The sequence below is a fragment of the Talpa europaea genome (genome assembly GCF_964194135.1).
Source record: "Talpa europaea genome assembly, chromosome: X".
Taxonomy (NCBI): domain Eukaryota; kingdom Metazoa; phylum Chordata; class Mammalia; order Eulipotyphla; family Talpidae; genus Talpa; species Talpa europaea.
The window spans coordinates 71,965,672-71,984,822 of NC_140081.1; the positions used below are offsets into that span (position 1 = coordinate 71,965,672).

Consider the following 19,151-nt stretch of genomic DNA (forward strand, 5'->3'; position numbering starts at 1 on the left):
TCCTAACTACCTCTCCAAAATGGGCTTGTATCATTCTACACCTCAGTCACTCTGCTCCAACCATGCTAACCTCCTTTCAGTGTTTTTTTTTTTTTTTTTAAATACACTAGGTTTCTTCTGAACTTAAGGTCTCCTGCCGAAATGCTCTTCCCCTCACTCTTTACACAACTAGGTTTTCTCTTTCAGGTCGTGACTTAAAACTTCACCTTTCCAAAGATATTCCATAACCACACTATTGAAAGATATTCCTTTCCTTCACAGCACTTACCCAATTTGAAATTATGAATGTGTGTGTATATGGCACGTTTATTCTGTTTCCTAGCTTTGTTCACTGACTTACTCTTCCACTCGATTGTTTGCTCATGTATCTCATTCAACATGTATATCATGTATATCATTCAATAAAATGTACTGAGTCAATCAGCAGGCATTCTACTGTTATTTGTAAGTTAAATAAATGACTAATATAATGGATGCTGTTACTAAAGTATATTCATTTTAAAATAAATATAAAGCAGACTAACAGATTAGAACACTGATCGAGTCTAATTTTTACAGAATTGTTTGGCCTACTATCACTCATAATATTAAATAAAATAATCTTTAGGACCTAATTTTAAAGTTTAGATGTATTTAATTCTACTTGGGCAACAGAAATATTCAGGAAAATGTTCTGTTTTGGAATTCAAGAACTTGCACTGTTAACTAAGTTAACAATAGTACCTACGATAATACATTTCCAACTAGTCTAAACTTTGTCATAAATACAATCACAACCCTTAAAATATTTTAGGCAGGGGCACAGTCTATAGTCTCACCCCATTCAAATTATTTTCCTTACCACTAAGGAGAACTAAGTTTTCATAAAATCTATCAAACCAAATCTACATCTTGAATGGATGACTTAAAAACAAAATAGCAAATCTACCATTTCAAAATATCAGGAGAAGAATAAATCAACATATAGAACAACAATAATAAATCATCTTTGATTCAGACATAAAAAAGATAAGGGATATGAAGTAAGGAAGGCACCCCAAAATGTCTTGCTCTTCCACTAATCCTGGATCAAAGCCAAATTCTATTTGTTAATAGAAATGCACATAACTTGATCAAAAAAGGAAATTCACTAGTCAATTGCTAAGAAATTAGTGTTTATGCACTATAATGTCAAATGTTTACACTTTACTACTAAAGGTTTAATAATAATTCAGTTTTTGACAAAATCCCAAATTTATCCTAGTATCACAAAAGTTCATTCTATGATGTTGAGATTTTACTTCAGCCAATTAATGATTTTAATACATTAAACAATCAGTCTAAATATATTCAGGACAATCAAGATTAAAAACTTTTTATACTGATAGAGGACGCCAGATCATTGTAAAATTACCTGTCTGTGAGAGGCTGGGAGGGCATTCTTTTACTCAACGATGGAAGGTCCAAAGAATCTGGTTTCTTATCCAATCTGCAACATGCTTGGATATTTAAGTATTTAAATATGTGTACTTTACCTTTTAAACATATCTGTTAATAAATACATGAAGAAAATAGACTTAACTATATAGGTCCAAATATAAATTTCATCTACCAATATATTTAAACATTTTAATAATCTTAAATTACTTTGAGATATCACAATATGATACTTTGAATATTTAAATAATCTGCACTTCTGACACCAGGTTAAAAAAGTCTCACAAAATGATACCAACTGAAATTCGATGGCCTTCAATATTTTTATTAGAAAAATGTACATTTATTTTTCTGTACTTCACAGATATTTCCTTGTTAAAAGCAAAACATATAAATAACCATACAATGTAAAATGTATAATTCATGAAAGTTGCCTTTAAAGTTGCCTTGGAACCACTATGTTGTTTGGTCTACACAGTAGAAGAATGTTAGCCAAAAGAATATAAATGTGGGAAAAAGAAAATTGAAAGGTGTGATGGTCAGCTAGTTAGAATAAAATATTAAATAATAAAAGAAAATACTGGTCAATTCAAGTAACATAATAATGTTTTCACTGGTGATGGAGAAAGAATAAAAGGAGGTAAAATGCTATGCAGGAGGGTAAAGATATAAATAAAAAAAGAGCAGAGGGGAATGATAGCTCAGATTTACAAAAGTTAACTCATTTCAAAAGGAAAAGGATAAATATTAGGTGGTTTCACTTATATGCAAAATATAGAGAAGTCAAACTCAGGTAGCTGACCATAGATCTGAGTCCTACAGCAGAGGGGGAAGGAGAGGGGTCAAAACAGGGGAGGGAAGAGCATAAGGGACTGTGGTGATGGATCAAGGGTGCGATGGTGATGAAGAACTACAGGGACTACACCTGGGGCGAAAAGTCAAATACTGTACAAAAATTAAAAACAATGTAAGAAAATAAATAAAAACAAAGAGAACAATAAACTAAAAAGTAATTATAGGTACTTTTTGGTACCCATCGGTACTAGTATAAAGGAAGAATGTTTCTTATATAATTCCAAGAGATATCAGGTCTGATCTGACCACTGAAAAATGTCATTTAAAAAGAAATTAAAAATTTTGCACAGCGACTGCGCTCGGGCACCCGGCCTGCGCCTCCCGACCAGCTCCAGGCCGCGGGAGCCTCCACGAGAGCCGTGATCTCTGCGCCCAGGGGTGCCGGGGCGCAAGCTCTGCGTCTCCCTGAGAGCCGAGCCGGCGCCGCGACCGCATGGAATAATGCCCAGCGGCCAGCCCGGTCCGGGTAATTTTCTTATGTGACGGCTGAGACATGAGATCTTCAGCCTCCAGGCTCTCCAGTTTTTCGTCGAGAGATTCACTATAGAATCGGATGCCGGACCAGATCTCCATCTCCGAGTTCATCGCCGAGACCACTGAGAACTACAACTCGCCCACCATGTCCAGCTTCACCACGCGCCTGCACAACTGCAGGAACACTGTCACGCTGCTGGAGGGGGGCCCTGATTGGAGAAGGTGTGTCTCGAGTCCGCACGTTGAATGTGCGGGCAACGCTGGACTGGCCCACAGCTGTCAATTAACACCTGACTATTCTTGACAAGGAAAAGGCACCTCCTTTCCATGGGGCCTACAAAGACCCTGGCATTTACTCAGAGCCCCAGAGGTCTAGCAGCAGTGGTTGCCTTCTTAAGCCACCTGAACTTGACCCATGCATTTGAGGAGTAAGTCACTTTGGCAAGTGAATTTCAATGGTGTTGGCATTCCAGAAAATCTAAAAACAGAATAATAACCTTATGGTTCCTGAAAGCACAAAAAAAGAAGTCGACTTATCCCTGTCTTTCATCTCAAGATTGATGGCCAAGTCCCCTTCTCAAGCAAGACTGGAAAGAACTGGAGAAACTTAGTGATGTAGAAAGAGCAATGGACAAGAATATGTACTTTGTATGTCAGCATTGCTGCTACATCCCCACTGCTGGGCCTTTGTCCCTTCATATATTAAACTATTGAATTAGGAAAAAAAAATTTTTTTGCACTGCTAGCGTATGTATTACCAACTGAAATGTATTCTATTAGTTGTCCAAAGTAAAAATAAAAATCTTTCTTTATCAAATACTTCTGAATTCTTTTCTTTTATAAATTTGATTTTCATAACAGTAATTCATGTAAATAGATTTTAAATGAGAAAATTATGAAATTGGTAACAAAAATTTAATCCTCCTTTCTACCCCCTTCAACCTCTAAGACTGACTACCTACATTCAAATCTTTTAAGCTGGTTTTCTGCTATTTAACTACAGATTAATAAATAAAATGGTTCTGCTAATTTTTTCCTGAATTTTATATTTCATTTATAAAGTCTTACTAAGAAAGATGAAGATTTAGATTTCTCACATTACCACTACCACCACCATCATCTATCATCAGGAGCAACACTACCATCCCCCATTCCCAATCCCCACCAACTCACATAAACATATATCTTCCTCCCTCTTAAGGAGTACAGCATAATGGTTAGAGCACGGACTCTGGAGTCAGACTTCTTGATTTGAATGCTAATGATGTGACCTTGGACAACTCATTTAACTTCTATGCCTCTTTTTCTTCATATATACAATGAGGTGTGACACAGTATCTGCTTTACAGGGTTATCATAAGAATTAAATGAATTAATGCTTGTAAAGCATTTTCAACAGTGCCTGCAGCATGGTAAACACTACATAAATCTGTGCTATTATTATAACTGTAAAGGATACACCTATCCAAAAATATTCAGATAGGCTTTTTCCAAGATGTCCAGATCAGACTTTTTCTAATATATGTTACTTTGGTATGTAAAGCTCAGGTCAATAGAGACCCTGTGGGCCTCAGAAGAAACAGGTACCAAAAAACTGATGACTACCCAGATTTAGGATGACCTCCAGAAATAAGCTTTTTATCAGAGAAAACTATCTTGTGACAAGGCAGACATCTAAAGTATATGATTTTGTCAAATGAGTGACCTCCTCCTTGTCATACGAGAAACCCTCCTTAATGCATCAGGCCCTTATCCCATTCCTTACCTCAAAACATAAAACATCAGCCTGTCTCATTTACTCTGAAATTTACAGCTATGCAAATATTTCATATGCACATAACTAAATGTGTTCTTTTTCTCCTACTAATCTAATGTTAATTTCTTTGATGACCAAGAAGAGAAGACTCAGAGTAGAGGGGACGTTTTCCCCTCCATCCAGACAACTATTTTTCATTAAATCAAAATACAGTATTTGCATTCTTATCACAAAGAAAATATTCACAGATGAACCACACAGAGTGTTTTGATTACATTTCTTTTCTCCTCGAAGTTTTGCTTTTCCGAAAGTAACTAATTGCCCCATTTTATTCCTCTGCTTTGACAGAACTATAAAACATCTCTCCATGTTGACAAACACCTCGAGTCATCTATCACTTCCTTTCTTCTTTTTCCTTTTTTCTTTTTTGGAAACAACTCCCCTAATCCAAATTGATTGCGCTCTATGCCTATGCATATGCCAGGGCACAGGGGAAAATTCCCCTATCCCAGCTGTGGTTCTTTTGAGACTAGATGGATGAACAAATTAATATCAGACAGATGAGTAGGAGAGAAGGCCAAAATTTAATAATATACGTATGGAGAATTTACTTGGTTATATTTTATAAAGAATAATGGAGAGGAGTGAGGATACTTATTTTGTGTTTAAGAACCTGGGGCATGGAGGAGAGAAGTGAGCCTTCCCATGACAGACAAAAAGGGGTAATTTCATCTTCACTCTTAAACAGATAGAACATATTCACTGATAAATGGACATCTGTATAAACTACTTTCTTCTAGGCCATAAAAGGAGGAGCAGTGACTGCTTCCTCAATTAGAAAAAAGAGCAAAGGTCAAAAAGCTCCTAAAGCCTATACTGCTCTTAAAATAATCTGCACTCTTTAAGTAATGGCAATAGACTTTCCCAAGGTTCACAGGGTCTCAACTGACTTTTGGTTCATATCAAGGTTATACTTACTGGAAGAGGCCTACTCTGAGCATATTAAGAAAAACCTATCTAACTGACTCCACCTACACCTGTCCGTCTTAGACATGAAGAATTCCTCTTAATTTATTCCCTCATGTTGATAATAGCACACCCTCTGCTAGCTTCCTAATAAAGGTACAGGAGAGTTAAAATTTCTGAGACCTTGAGTATTTGAAACTATCTTTTTTCTATGTCACAACTGACTTATAGTGTGAGTATACAGTTATATTCTCTCAGTTGTGGAAGGCATCATTCTGACATTGTGTAAATTCCCGTTCTGCCACTGAAAAATTATTCTGTGACCCATTCTGTTTTGATCAAAGCCTTCAGTATTTTAGTCTCTGACTTTCATGTTATAGAATGTCTAGTTTTATACTCATTTTCCATAGTAAAACAGTAAGAAGCTAATGGGAAGCTCAGCATACGTGAGGGAAGTTTACCAATGGTGGGCTTCGCTTAGGTAGTGATCAGACAAGGACTGATAATTTCCACAGGGATATAGAGGTCCTTTCTCCTAGTTCAATGAGTTTACCAAGGAATAACTACACCAATCCCGCCTGAAATATATAACAGAAGTTGCAAGAATTCTGGAACCAATCAAGAGAGGTTTACTGGAGAGGCCCAACATTCAGTATGTAAGCATTCACTGATATCAGTATGGGGTCTTAGCCCACACATAGCTGTAACTTGAGCCATGACTCTAGTTCAGTCTCTCTTGCAGTTGTGCTGTCCAATACAGTAGGCCACTAGCCTCATGTGGCCATATAAATTTAATTTAATTTAATCCAAGTAAAACTTAAAATTCAATTCCTCAGTCACATTATACACTTCTAAGTGCTCAACAGCCACTGTAGCCACTAGTCACATATAGCTATTTAAATGAAAATTTATCAAAATAAAATTATACTTAAGTTGCTTCCTTAGTTATACTAGTCATATTTTAAGCACTCAATAGGCACGTGTGGCAAGTTGCTATGATATTGGAGAGCACAGAATATGGACCATTCCCAACATTCAGAAAGTTCGACTGGACAGCACTGCCATAAACATCCCACAGACCTTTACGCTTTTGTTCTTTCTTCCTTATATTCAGAACTACATTTTCTTCAATATCCAAGCCATTCCCAGGTTTGACACAGTAAATCAACTTGCTTTGTATTTGTATTGCCCTCTCCAACAGCAGACAAAAGTTTCAGCTTTTCCTGTTCTGCTAAGGCAGCTACTGCCAGGAGTCCAGACAGACTTTGAGTTATAAAAGGCACTTTCTTTAGAATGCGTGGAATGTACTATTGGAGCAAGGAAAAAAAAAAAAAAACAACCCTTCCTCTGAATATATGCAAACCCTGTGCCAGGATACATAGCTTAGAAATTGTATGTAGGCTGGCATTTCACTGCCATGTGCCTCCCCAGCCAGATATTCTTCAGTGTAATTAGAGATGCTAGTTACCAATACTCTGTTGTCTACTCTCCCTTACTGTCCTCTTCTTCTCACAGTCTTTGTCCTTAGGGGTTTCTTAGTGCATCCCTTTACTATCACTTTTATAGATTCCATGTAGATGTAAACTAAGTCTGAATTAATACTTTTCTACTTGTATCTTGTTCTTAAAGGACTTAGGCACATAAGGAGATAGATATCCAATGCTCACAGATGGGGAGAAATCTATATAAAAAAATGACTATCCTGCCTGAAATCATATAAAAATTTAATGCAATCCCCACCAAAACACATGTAATATTTTTCAAAGAAACTGAACAAAAAAATACTGAAATTTATATGGAACCACAAAAGGCCTCGAATTGCAAAAGCAATTCTAAAAAGAAAAGAAGTGGCCGTATCTCGTTACCTAACTTCATACTTTACCAAAAAACAAAAAAACAAAACAAAACAAAAAAACAGTATTAAAAAACAATATGGTAATATGGTATTAGTACAAAACAGATACATGGACTGATGGAAGAGAATCAAAACCTCAGAAATAAATCTGTGTACATATCAGCACCTAAGACCATAAAATGGGGAAAAGACAGTCTCTGTAATAAATGATACTGGGGAAAGATGGCATAAGACATTGCCTGCATAACTCTTGGGAGAATGATGTAAGGTGATCCAGAGGGGCGCTGGACCCAGAGGACCTTGAGTCTTGGGAAAAAACTAGATCACCTCCTGGCCATCAGAGGCAGGCACCACCCGTGATAGGAAAGATACAGAGAAAACTCAAAACTACATAATGTAAGGTGGGTGGAGAGAGGTGCCTAAAGACCACAGCGCCAGTGGAGAAAACCTGTGCTCCAATGCTTGGCTGGCAGCCCTAGGGTGGGGACAGCTGATTGGTGTGGAAGTATGCCCTTCACTAGGGAAGGTACTTGAGAAGGTGATGGGGTGAGCCAAGCAGGCAGGGTTCACAGTGAAAATGACGGCACTAGACGAAGTTCCCCCTCCCACATTCCCATACCACCAAAAAAGAAAACTACAGACCAATCTCCATGATGAACATAGATGCAAAAATCTTCAACAATGTATTAAAAGGATCATAAACCATAACCAAGTAGATTTTATTTCAGTGACACAGGATGGTTCAACATCCAAAAATCAATCACAATTCACCTCATCAACAAAAGGAAAAATAAAAATCATATGATCATATCAATGGATGCTGTAAAAGAATCTAACACTATCCAATATTCACTTATTATAAAACCTGCAAAAAAACGGGATTGATGGAACATGTCCCCAAATAATAAAGGTTATATATGGTGAAACAGTGAAAGTATTTCCACTGGGCCTCCCTGGTGGCAAAAAGGAGTTAGGCACAGCACTGTGAAGCTATCACAAGTTCGATCCCTGGCTGGCCAGGGAGCTACCCACATGGCACAGCAGACCTCTCCTGACTTGCCCACTACTCCTCTCAGCAGTGTATTTCAGTGGTTCCACCTGTTCTGCTCCCCACTGTCTCTGGTGAATCTTCTCACTCTCCCACACCTCTGGCCTATACCCCAGATCTTATATGCAAAATAAATAAATCTTTTCAAAAAATGAAACAATCATCTAGGAATAAACCTAAAAAGTAGGACAAGGACCTATACAATGAAAATTGTTAAAAGAAACAAAAGAAGACACAAAGAAATGGAAAGGTATTTCCTGCTCATGGATTGTAACATTAGCATGTTATCGATAAAATGCCATCTTACCCAAACAATATATATATTCATTGCAATCACTATCAAAGTTTCAATGACATTCTTTAAAGAAAGAGAACAGACATTACTGAAATACATAAGAAACTATAAAACACCCCAAAGAGCCAAAGCAATCCTGACAAAAAAAGAGGGAGAAATGGTGGTATCACACCCCCAGATATCAAACATTACTACAGTGCCATAATAATCAAAACAGTAAGGTATTTGAACGAACACAGACACACAGACCAATAGAATAGAATTGAGAGCCCAGAAATAAACCTGTACCTATGTGAACAGTAATCTATGAGAAAGGACCCAAGAATATGCACTGGAGAAAGGGAAGTCTCTTCAATAAGCTGTGTTGGGAAAATGGGACAGCCACATACATACGAATGAAACTAGACCATTCATTCACATCATACACAACAATTAACTCAAAATGGATAACAGTTGGATATAATACCTGAAACCATAAAACCAACAGAAGAAAACAGGCAAAAAGCACCATGACACAGGCTTTAGTTTTGTCTTTGTGGATTTGTCTCCAATAGCGAGAAAAGCACATGAATATAAACAACTGTGACTACATCAACTAAAAAGCTTCTGCACAGTGAAGGAAACTATCACAAAAACAAAAGGACACCCTTCTGAATGGGAGAAAATATCTGTACATCATACATCTGACAAGGGGCTGATAATCGAGATCTACAGAGAATTCATACAATTCAACAAAAAGAAAACAAATAACCCAATCAAAAAATTGACAGAAAAGCTAAAAAGGCATATGTCAAAGAAGACATATAAATTGACAACAAACACATGTAATAATCACCAGAGCCAGAGCGGGGAACAGAGCAGGCAGAAGGACCTAAGTACACTGCTGAGGGGAGCAGTGGGCGGCTGGAGAGGTCTGCGCGCCATGTGGGACCCGCCTCTGGTGGCCGGGGAGCAGCCGGGGATGGAACCGGCGCTGCAGAGGCTGCGGACAGCTTCGCAACCCAGCACTCAACCGCTGCGCCACCAGGGAGGCCCCCTAGAAACTCTTAACAGTGGAGAAGGCATCCACTTAAATCTGTATAATAACCATACTTTCATTTACTGTGCTTTGTCTGATAACCTCCAAAAACTGGCTTCCCTCTCCCAATAGCCTTTGTATTTAACTGAAGATGTTATTTAAGGTGATAGCTTGTGCCACTTCAGGGAGTTACTCCATTTTCCTGGTTATCTCCTATGCACATATAAGGTATACATGTTATTGAACTAGTTTGAGTATCTCTTAATCTGTTTTCTGCTAATCTGTCTTTTATTACAGATGGTATTTCAGTCAGAACCTAGAAGGGTAGAGGGGAAATAATTTTTCTTCTACACACTCCATATAGTCTGTCCTTTTAAAATAACATTGACAACCAAAATTGTAAGTTCACAAGCAAAAAGTTGGTATCCGGGGTTTCCAAATCCTGGTCTTTACACGTTATGCTAAAATTCCTACCAATGTGAAAAAGTCATTCCTCGGAAAAACTTCTTTTAGGCAATAATACTATAACAACAAATTAACTCCTAAATCTGATGCTTCTTAATTTACCAGTAATAGCTATAAGTATGAATTAAATAAATACTATATTTTGATTACAAACCTGTGCTGGTGGTACTTGCAGTGGATTGTTATCCAAAATTATTACTTGTAAATGATGCAGCTTCCTATAACAAACTGGAATTTCGGTCACTTTATTACAAGAGAAATCCAGCTTGACTAAGGGAAGATCTCCTAATTCTGTTCAGAAATGAAAAATAATAAAGTTAAGTTTTACATAGTTACTCTCTTACTCATGTCAGTAAAAATAGCATACATCTTACCATCTGGCAACACATGGAGATTATTTCTTCTTATATTTAGCTCTCTAAGTGAATGTAACTTTCCCATTTGTTGGGGAAGGACCTGAATCTCATTGCAGCTGATATCCTAAGGAAAACAAGAAAATAAAAATTATAGCTTACTGAAAAATGCAAATATATTTCCATTTTTTTTCAGTTAAATCATATAGCTAATAGCTAGCAATTTTTGTCATTTTCCTGAAGATGAATTATCTGGCAACATAGTTAAGAAATTTTTTGTGCAAAAATATGAAGTTCTCAGTACCATTGATACTTTAAGTCAGCCTTTTGAAAATGTTAGGGGGAAAGGATGTCCCAAAGCTATTTCCATATAGGCTTTGTGGACTTCACCCACACCCCAGGTCAAAGCCAAAGACACTGGGAACTCCAAATCCCATCACCACCAAAGGGAAGGTGGCTGGGACCTGAGGGTGGGGTTAAGCAGCCAGGTGGATAGAAAAGGCAGACACGTGAGCTTTGGGGGATCCCATTTTGGGCTCTCCACCAGCTCGCAGCGTCCGGCCTGCTCTGAGAGTGACTTTGGGTTTCCAGGTCGTCGGATCGGGTAGGACACATTGAAGTCTTTATTTCCCTATTTTCTCCCTGAGTTGTACATTTTCCTTATTTCCTTTCCTCTTGTAAATAAACCTTTTATTAACCTTTTTGTGTGTGTCTGTAGTAGAGTATTCATAAGTCCCTTTAAAGCACGCGGGTGAGGACCCACAGCCAGGAACCCGTTTAATATCGGGGTTGCTCTGTAACAAAAATCTCACAAAACACCAACTAGTGCCAACTAAAACCAGAAGTATAGATGATCTAGGTTATCTTCATTCGAGATAAAAATCAAAGACAACTATTAATCATTATGATAATCTATCAATTATACTAATTGTTTTGAGGCACTTGCTTGGGCAAAGGCTGAGAAAGTTAAGGATTTGCAGATAAGGGTTGGAGAACCAAAGACAATAGATGATCAGAATCCACTGGACTAAACCTCTTTATCTAAAGGGTTATGAAAGGTTACAAAAGAGCAACATTTTGTGGCACGTATTATAATGCAAAGACATTCTAGGAGATCTGAATTGGAAATCTTTCAGGTTTAAATTAAAATGTAAGCCCTGATTTAAAGGTAAAGGAAATCACATTTGCATGACATTGGAATAAAGAATAGTTTAACTGTGCTCTCCTCTCCTTCCCCTTTTTTATTACCACAACAAAAAGGAAAGATCTCATACAACACTCATAACAAACACACAGCAAATGAAACTCATATTATATTGCAAGTGTCCCAATTTCCAGCTTTCACTGGATATGAATTAGCTTCGAGGAAGGGGAGTTACACATACATTCAACCTTATCAAAAATTTAAAAAGCAGGAAAGTAATTTTGTTACAGGGCAACCTCGATATAAAATGCGTTGCCTTTGAGGTGTCCCTCTCCCTGCCCTGTAACAATTTCAAAAGAATATTAAAGCTATATAGGGAAGAATCCAATAAAGCCACAAATGATTAGAAAAATGTATCCTACATACATCTTGCAAATTATAAATAAGACATCTTCACACAACAAATAATTATCAAATACCAATTAATTGCTAGGCACTGTTCTAGGTGCCGGGATGCATCAAGGAATAAAACAAAAATCCTTGTCCTCATAACTCCTCATGGGTTTAGGCTCTAGCATGGGAGCAGATTATGTAGCATACTAGAAGGTGGTAAGTGCTATGAAACAAACACAGCAGTGTAAAGGAAAATGCAGTTCTATTGATAGTTTGTAGTAGGGAAGGAATTAGCAATTTAAACTGTCTCATGGAGAAGCTGATATTTGAGCAGCGTTATTAAAGCTAAGAGAATGAGACATGTCAATATATAAGGAAGGAACATTCCAGACAGAAGGAACAACATATATAAAGGCCTTGGCCAAAGCCTGCCTGACATGGGCTAAGAATAACAAGGAATAGTGTAACAGGGTGGTCCCTACGAAAGGGGGAAGTTCCAGGTTCCCTGCCCCACCCAAAAGGAGGGTGGAGCTGAGTAGGGAGAGAGGAAGCTACAGAGGAGACTGAGGAAGGAAGGAAGCAGGATAGAGAGCCAGAAGGAACCCTGGAGGAGGCATATGGAGACAAGAGACATGTGAAGAAACTACACTTGCCTTTTGGTCGTGGACTGGTTGAAACAGATGTGGGTGAGAGACCCGTGGGGAGGTGACAATGGCGGTTTTTGTCTTGATTTTGATTTTGCTCTTTTCCTTCCAGACTTGTCTGGTTGTTTCTTATCCTTTTCTGTGGGTCCCCACTGCAAGATGCTTTAGACTTGGGGCAGGCTTTGGGGCCTTGTTCTGGGCCAATCCTGCTTGGGTGGACTTTTACCCATGAGGGGATGGGTAACTTTGGGTGCTTGATTTAGAAACTATATTCTTTGCCTTTCCTGTATTGTTTCCTAATTGTATTAAAGTCCCTTCCCATTAAAGTTTCCTATGTTTTGTGTTGATACGGTGGATGGCAGAACCCATTTAGAGTAGGCAGGTTTGAGGGATTGGGGTGCCCCTCTCCCTGCCCTGTAACAATAGGAAGTGGGGGAGGGGAAACATGTTGAAGGAAAGGGGTAAAACTGACTTTTACTCTAAGAGATGTGGGAAGGTACCAAAAACTTGTAAACAGATATAATATGATGTGACTTACATTTTGACAGGAGCACCTTAGTTGCTATATTGAGAATAGGATATTATCCAAATGATGGGTAATAAAATTTGGGAAATTGCCCTTTCATAGTAAATACTATTACTTCTTTCAGAGGTGTCTAATACTCAACATTTCCACATAAAAAAACTACAGAAATTTGACAGAAAGTTGCCTTTTCCTTGAAGAAATATATCTTGACACAGAAAACTGACCCACTCACCAATGGGTACTTTATAAACTAGTGGGTATTAGAAAACTGAAAGTATTGCCTGGATTTCTAGTGACAGAATTTTATTGTATTGGTTATCATGTTCTTGTGGAATAGCAACATGGGAAAGTATTCTAATGACAGGTAATACCCAAGACAGAAATAGCCATGAATAAAAAATCATAGTAAGGAATAAAAGAAATGTTTTTAAACAACAGAAAAGCAAGTACTAGAATTTGGTAAAATGGACAGTAGTACAAATATCAGAAAGAATGAAGAGTTAGCACTATCTATACTTCTTCACATGGCAGTCCTAGGACCAATGGATAAATATAATAAGGGCGTGTATTTTAGTTCAAAATAAAAACAATAACAAGCAGGGTTTTTTTAGAGATTTATTTATTTATACAAGCACTGGGTACAGTCAGAAGTGCGGGAGGGTGAGAGGATTCACCAGAGCCAGAGCGGGGAACTGAACAGGCAGACTGACGAAATACACTGCTGAGGGGAGCAATGGGCGCAACAGGAGAGGTCTGCGCACCATATGGGACCCTCGCTGGTGGCCAGGGATCAAACCGGCGCTGCAGAGGCTGTGGGCAGCTTCACAGCCCAGCGCTCAACCTCTGCGCCACCAGGGGAGGCCCACAAGCAGTTTTTCAAAAGAGAATTAGGGCTGCTTCAGACATACTACCATTGAAGGAAAAAGACCAATACCAGATGATTTTGCTCATATGTGGAAAATAAAGAAATAAAACAAAGGAACAGAGAAAACTAAACCAAAACAAATCTTAGAAATAAGAATACAGAATTGAGACAACTACAGCGGGAGGAGGATTAGGGCTAGGAACAAAGATGAAGAGTGCCCAATGGCCTAGGTATATTTAAGGAAGTTCCCTTGTGCTATAAATGCACATGCAGGTATTCTTTAATGAATGATTGTTCATTAGATTCTATCTGCACATTAATTTCCCATTACAAAACTGTATTTAAGTTTCCACAGAAAATTTTTGGTTCTCTACACATAATAAAATCATACTTAAGACTACTTTTAAAATATCTAGGTATGGGAAAGAATCACTCAAGATAAAACAGAAAATAAACAACATCATATACTGTGAGAGGTACAAGTAATAGAAAGATGTGAAAATAGCTCAATGTTTCAGCATCTGATTGTTTCTTTCAGAGTGCAATGTCTTCTATATACCTACAATGTTATGTTCAAAATAAATTACACTTTAAATTATCCTATATTTACACAATCAATTATAAAGAATAGCCCCTTTCCATTTATCTTGTTTCCTGTGGCGTCCACACTGATAAACGGGCGTCATGGAGCAGGCTGCACAGTGTAAGATGCTGCTGAATGAGCAAGATCGTGGCCTTTTTATTGATAGAATAATCAATCAATTATCAATAATCAATCAGTTACATGGGGTAGGAGGACAAAGAGAAAAAGATGGGTGAAACTGAAAAATGTGCTTATATCATCTAGGGTTTCAGGGGAATATGAGTCTGCTGACCAGAAAATTCTTATCTGCTTGATGACCAAGTGTTATAATCAAAACCATACCCAGGATCCCCGGCCATGGTTCCAATCTTATCAACAAGGCATTCCACTGATCATCTTCTGGAGTCCCTTGTCAATGGGCCCCCAATCATTCCCAGTAATACCTCATGATGCATACCCTTCCCAAGGTGATCAAGCTTTCTACTCTTGGTTGATTTGAAAGGCACCTTGTAAGGTTGGGTTGCTATAACTGATTCACTGGACAGTTCTGACCTTGTATAGAAATGCTAAACTGCAGGTAATAAAAATGGTGGCCGAACAGGTCGCTTAAGTCAAGCAGAACCAAAGTTTCCAAAACTATTATAAAAGCACATGAGGAAAGGCTATTTTTTTTTCCAATCAATTATTTTCACACAATGTACTCTCTTCTTTTACCCCCTTTCTCTGATGCTTCCAAAGTGCCCTGTAAAACCTTAAAAAAAAAAACAACTTTTCTTTTGCTGGTCTAAGACCTGTTTACCATCCACAACTGAATAGGCAAATGTTTATCCATTTGACGAGCATTCCTTAATACTTGTAAGCAAGCATTCTGGTCCCACTGGACTAATGAACAACTGGCTATCAGCTAAAATCTGACATAAACAATGGTATCTCAAAACTTTACATAAGTGAGCTTTTTATTCTTAATTACAGTGACATTCCATAAAGGAATCAGTAATATTCCAAAATGTAAAAGTATATATTATGCATATTATATACAATCAATACAACTATTTTACTCACCAATTCCATTAAATCTTTTAACTTCCCAATTTCTTCTGGAATGGATACCAGTTTATTATTACTGACGACCAGAACTTTAAGGGGAAGGTCAAATAAGTATTTTGGCAATGTTGATAAAAGATTTCGACTGAAAAGAATAAGAGATTCTGATTGGCAAAGTTGATAAAATATTTCAACTAAAAATATAAACATCTGAAACCTGATATGTCAATTTAAAAAAGAACAGATCATCATATAAATAAATAAGAAGCTTTCAGTAATAGTAATTGTCATTTAATCAGTGGTTATTCTTAAAATCCTTACATGCACTATCTCAGTGAACCCTACAAGATAGGTAGTATTATCTTCATTATACAAATATGAAATCAAAGGTTAAAACTGGTTAAGTAGTTCACCCAGGCACAGCAGACTGTGCTGTTATCTATGATACTGTGCTACACACCACCAGTTCTCAAAAAATCAGAATCACTCTTCTGAGCTACAGAAAGCCAGGACCTTGCCATCTGATACAATTTCACTCTGTTCAATGCCTCCATGCCTGTAACTAGGAAAAGGCTGTGATTTTACTGAAATATTTCTGATTTATCCCTTACTATTTAAAATGATCTAAGTGCAGAACTATGGAACCAGAACATGCATTTTAATACCCAGATGATTCCTGTGCACATTCAAGTTTGAGAAGCATTGCCTTCAAGAAAAAACCAAAGACTATAGAATAATGTAGACATGAAAAAAATAAGAAACCATTGAGATAAATACAGGCTACATATTTACCTATAGAGGCTACCAAAATTAAACACATTTCTTTGCTACTAAAGAGTATTAGAATTGTACTTTAAAAAATGAAAATTAGCAAAAAAAGTGTTTCCTTACCTAATGTTAAGGTATGTTAACATCTGCAGGTTTTTAATAGCTTCAGGAATGGTTTTGATGCAATTATGATATAAATTTAATGTTTCAAGAGGTGCAAATAACCAGACATCAGATGGAATTTCTGTAAAACGATTTCTGGAAAGATCTGAAAAACAAAAGTAATATTTAGATGTCAAACATATACCTGTAACATATACCTTCAACAGAACTATTCATACTTGTTGAATCACTTAGAGTCCAAGCAACTATATAAAAAAAATATAAAATATTATCTACCATGACCTTGAAGGCAAAAAAAATTATCATATAGAAATATAGAAAGTTTGTTTACTAACAAATTATGCTTGACATGTCTCACTATCTTTAAAACACAAATATGCTATTTATCTTTTAAAATACCAATGAGGGGGGCCTCCCTGGTGGCCTATGGGTTAAGTCTCAGCTCTATCACGGCTACAGCCTGAGTTTGATCTCCAGCCAGGGAGCTAAGCCACATATGGTGCAGCAGACCACTCCTGTCTTACCCTCTGCTCCCCTTAGCAGTGTATTTCAGTAGATCTGCCTGTTCTGTTCCCCACTCTGTCATTAGTGAATCTTCTCACCTCCCACACCTCTGGCCTACACCCCATTTCTTCTATGTATACTGCCCTCACAGGAAGACCCTCCTACCAATGTTCATCACTCTGAGATCTATTTATTTATCAATAAAGTAAATTCTCTATTCAGAACATTAAGGTACATGTATTAATATGTTATATGTATGCATATATTCACCTAACACAAATTTTCACAATGAAAAATTATATAATATGAAAATTAATATGAAGTCTTCCTCTTTCCTGTTGAAATAAACTTCTAGGCCCAATATGGAGCCACTCCTGCCTAGTACAGCATGTCAATGAACTGAAAGATAACTTTCTGTAAATGCTCCCCTTGACTATATTCAGTTAGTCAATGCCCAAACACAAAGCCAACTCTAGGCTTTCTCACCCCAAATAGGTTTGACTATGTGGCCCCAGCCCATCAGATGTTTTCTATTTTTCTCTTCCTTGTTCTTTATTCTGTATCCTATAAAAGCTTTCTGCCTTCTGCCCCATTTTACAGTTCTCTGAAAGGAAACTGCTTCATGAAGTGCTGAAGCTTATTTGTATCACTTAAATTGTCTCCTTTAATCATTTTTTTAATCATACTACAAAATTCTGAATTACTTAATAAAAAAATTTAGACAGACTTGCTAAAAACCAAAATCTGAACTTCAAATATAAATGTCTCAATATCCTGGCTTGAGATACCCAAGCATCATGCAATTTTATTGAAGGAGAAAAATTAAGTCACTGTTTTTAGTTTAGGATGTTTCTTCTACATTTAGGGTTATACCTCTTAAAACTTTAAAACCCTGGCACTTGAATATTACTTACAATTAATTAGAAATACTAAAACAAAATCATGCCCAGCTTGTTATTCTGTATACTATCTAAATAATAACTGGTCATAGAGATAAATAGTGGTATCTTGAATTATGATTGCAAGAAAAATGATAAAAGAAAGTAGATAGAATATAAAATATATTTTGATATTAGTATTTACAGGTACCAGCAAGGAACTGTCTAAGCAAAATACTTAAGATATACTTATCAAGGATGGCATCCAGGATTCTAGCCTATGCTCATAACTAATGCTACTTAATAGAACAATGAGTGTGGAAAGGGTTTTGCTGCTATTACTGGTATGCATTTGCTTTGTTTTTTTGAAGAGAGGTCAGAATCATGGGTTCAAATTTTTATGTGTATAAACTGAGACATCTGACAGAGATCCAACTAGTTATTAAATGGGCAGTTAAACAGATGCTTCTGTGTCTCAGAAGTGAGGTCTGGAATAGATTATATAAAGCTGAAAGCTGTGGAAATATGTTTACTACTATGAAATTATAAAAATGAAAGATATCATCTTACATCAGAGTATTGAGTTATAGAAAGAGGGTACAAGAATAGGCTTTCAGGAAGGTCAATATTTACAAGCTAAACAGAGAAAACACAACAGGCAGTATAAAGTGAAATAAATGGTCTAGCAAAAACACAATAACCACGGGCCTTCCTGGTGGTGCAGGGGTAAAAGTCTCTGTGCTATCAAGCTGTCACCAACCACCGCAGCATGATGAGTTCGATCCCAAGCCAGGGAGCTAGCCCACATGGCGCAGCAGACCTCTCCTGTCTAGCCTGCTGCTCCCTTCAGCAGTATAATTCATTCGATCAGCCTGTTTTGCTCCCACTCTGTCTCTGGTGAATCCTCTTACCCCCTGCACCTCTGGCCTACATCCCAGTTTTTCTATGCATAAATTAAATAAAATAAAATATTTTAAAAACACACACACAATAACCACATAGTTTTCAAAGAAGTGAAAGGAGAAAAATCAAGACATCACTGCTAACAAGAGTGATTTAATAACTTAAATAATACAAGACATTATTTTAATAACTTACATATTATTGTGTGATGCTTTGTTCTTCCTCAAATAAAGAGATTATTTAGTTAAATTACTTTATTATGCGTTTCCTTAGGG

At 37.1% G+C, this 19,151-nt stretch overlaps 1 protein-coding gene across 6 annotated transcripts in view; it reads right to left on the reverse strand.

The window, feature by feature from the left end:
- Positions 1-19,151, reverse strand: part of LRCH2 (leucine rich repeats and calponin homology domain containing 2) — a gene marked incomplete at its 5' end in the record, with an annotated part of 75,054 nt that overhangs the window by 34,200 nt on the left and 21,703 nt on the right. For all 6 annotated transcript variants that reach the window (XM_084258324.1, XM_084258329.1, XM_084258328.1 and 3 more), the window contains 5 exons: positions 1,394-1,527; positions 10,303-10,439; positions 10,523-10,628; positions 15,719-15,845; positions 16,592-16,736. In XM_084258324.1, coding sequence (XP_084114450.1) covers positions 1,394-1,527; positions 10,303-10,439; positions 10,523-10,628; positions 15,719-15,845; positions 16,592-16,736 — 649 coding nt within the window. The remainder of the gene's footprint in view (positions 1-1,393; positions 1,528-10,302; positions 10,440-10,522; positions 10,629-15,718; positions 15,846-16,591; positions 16,737-19,151) is intronic.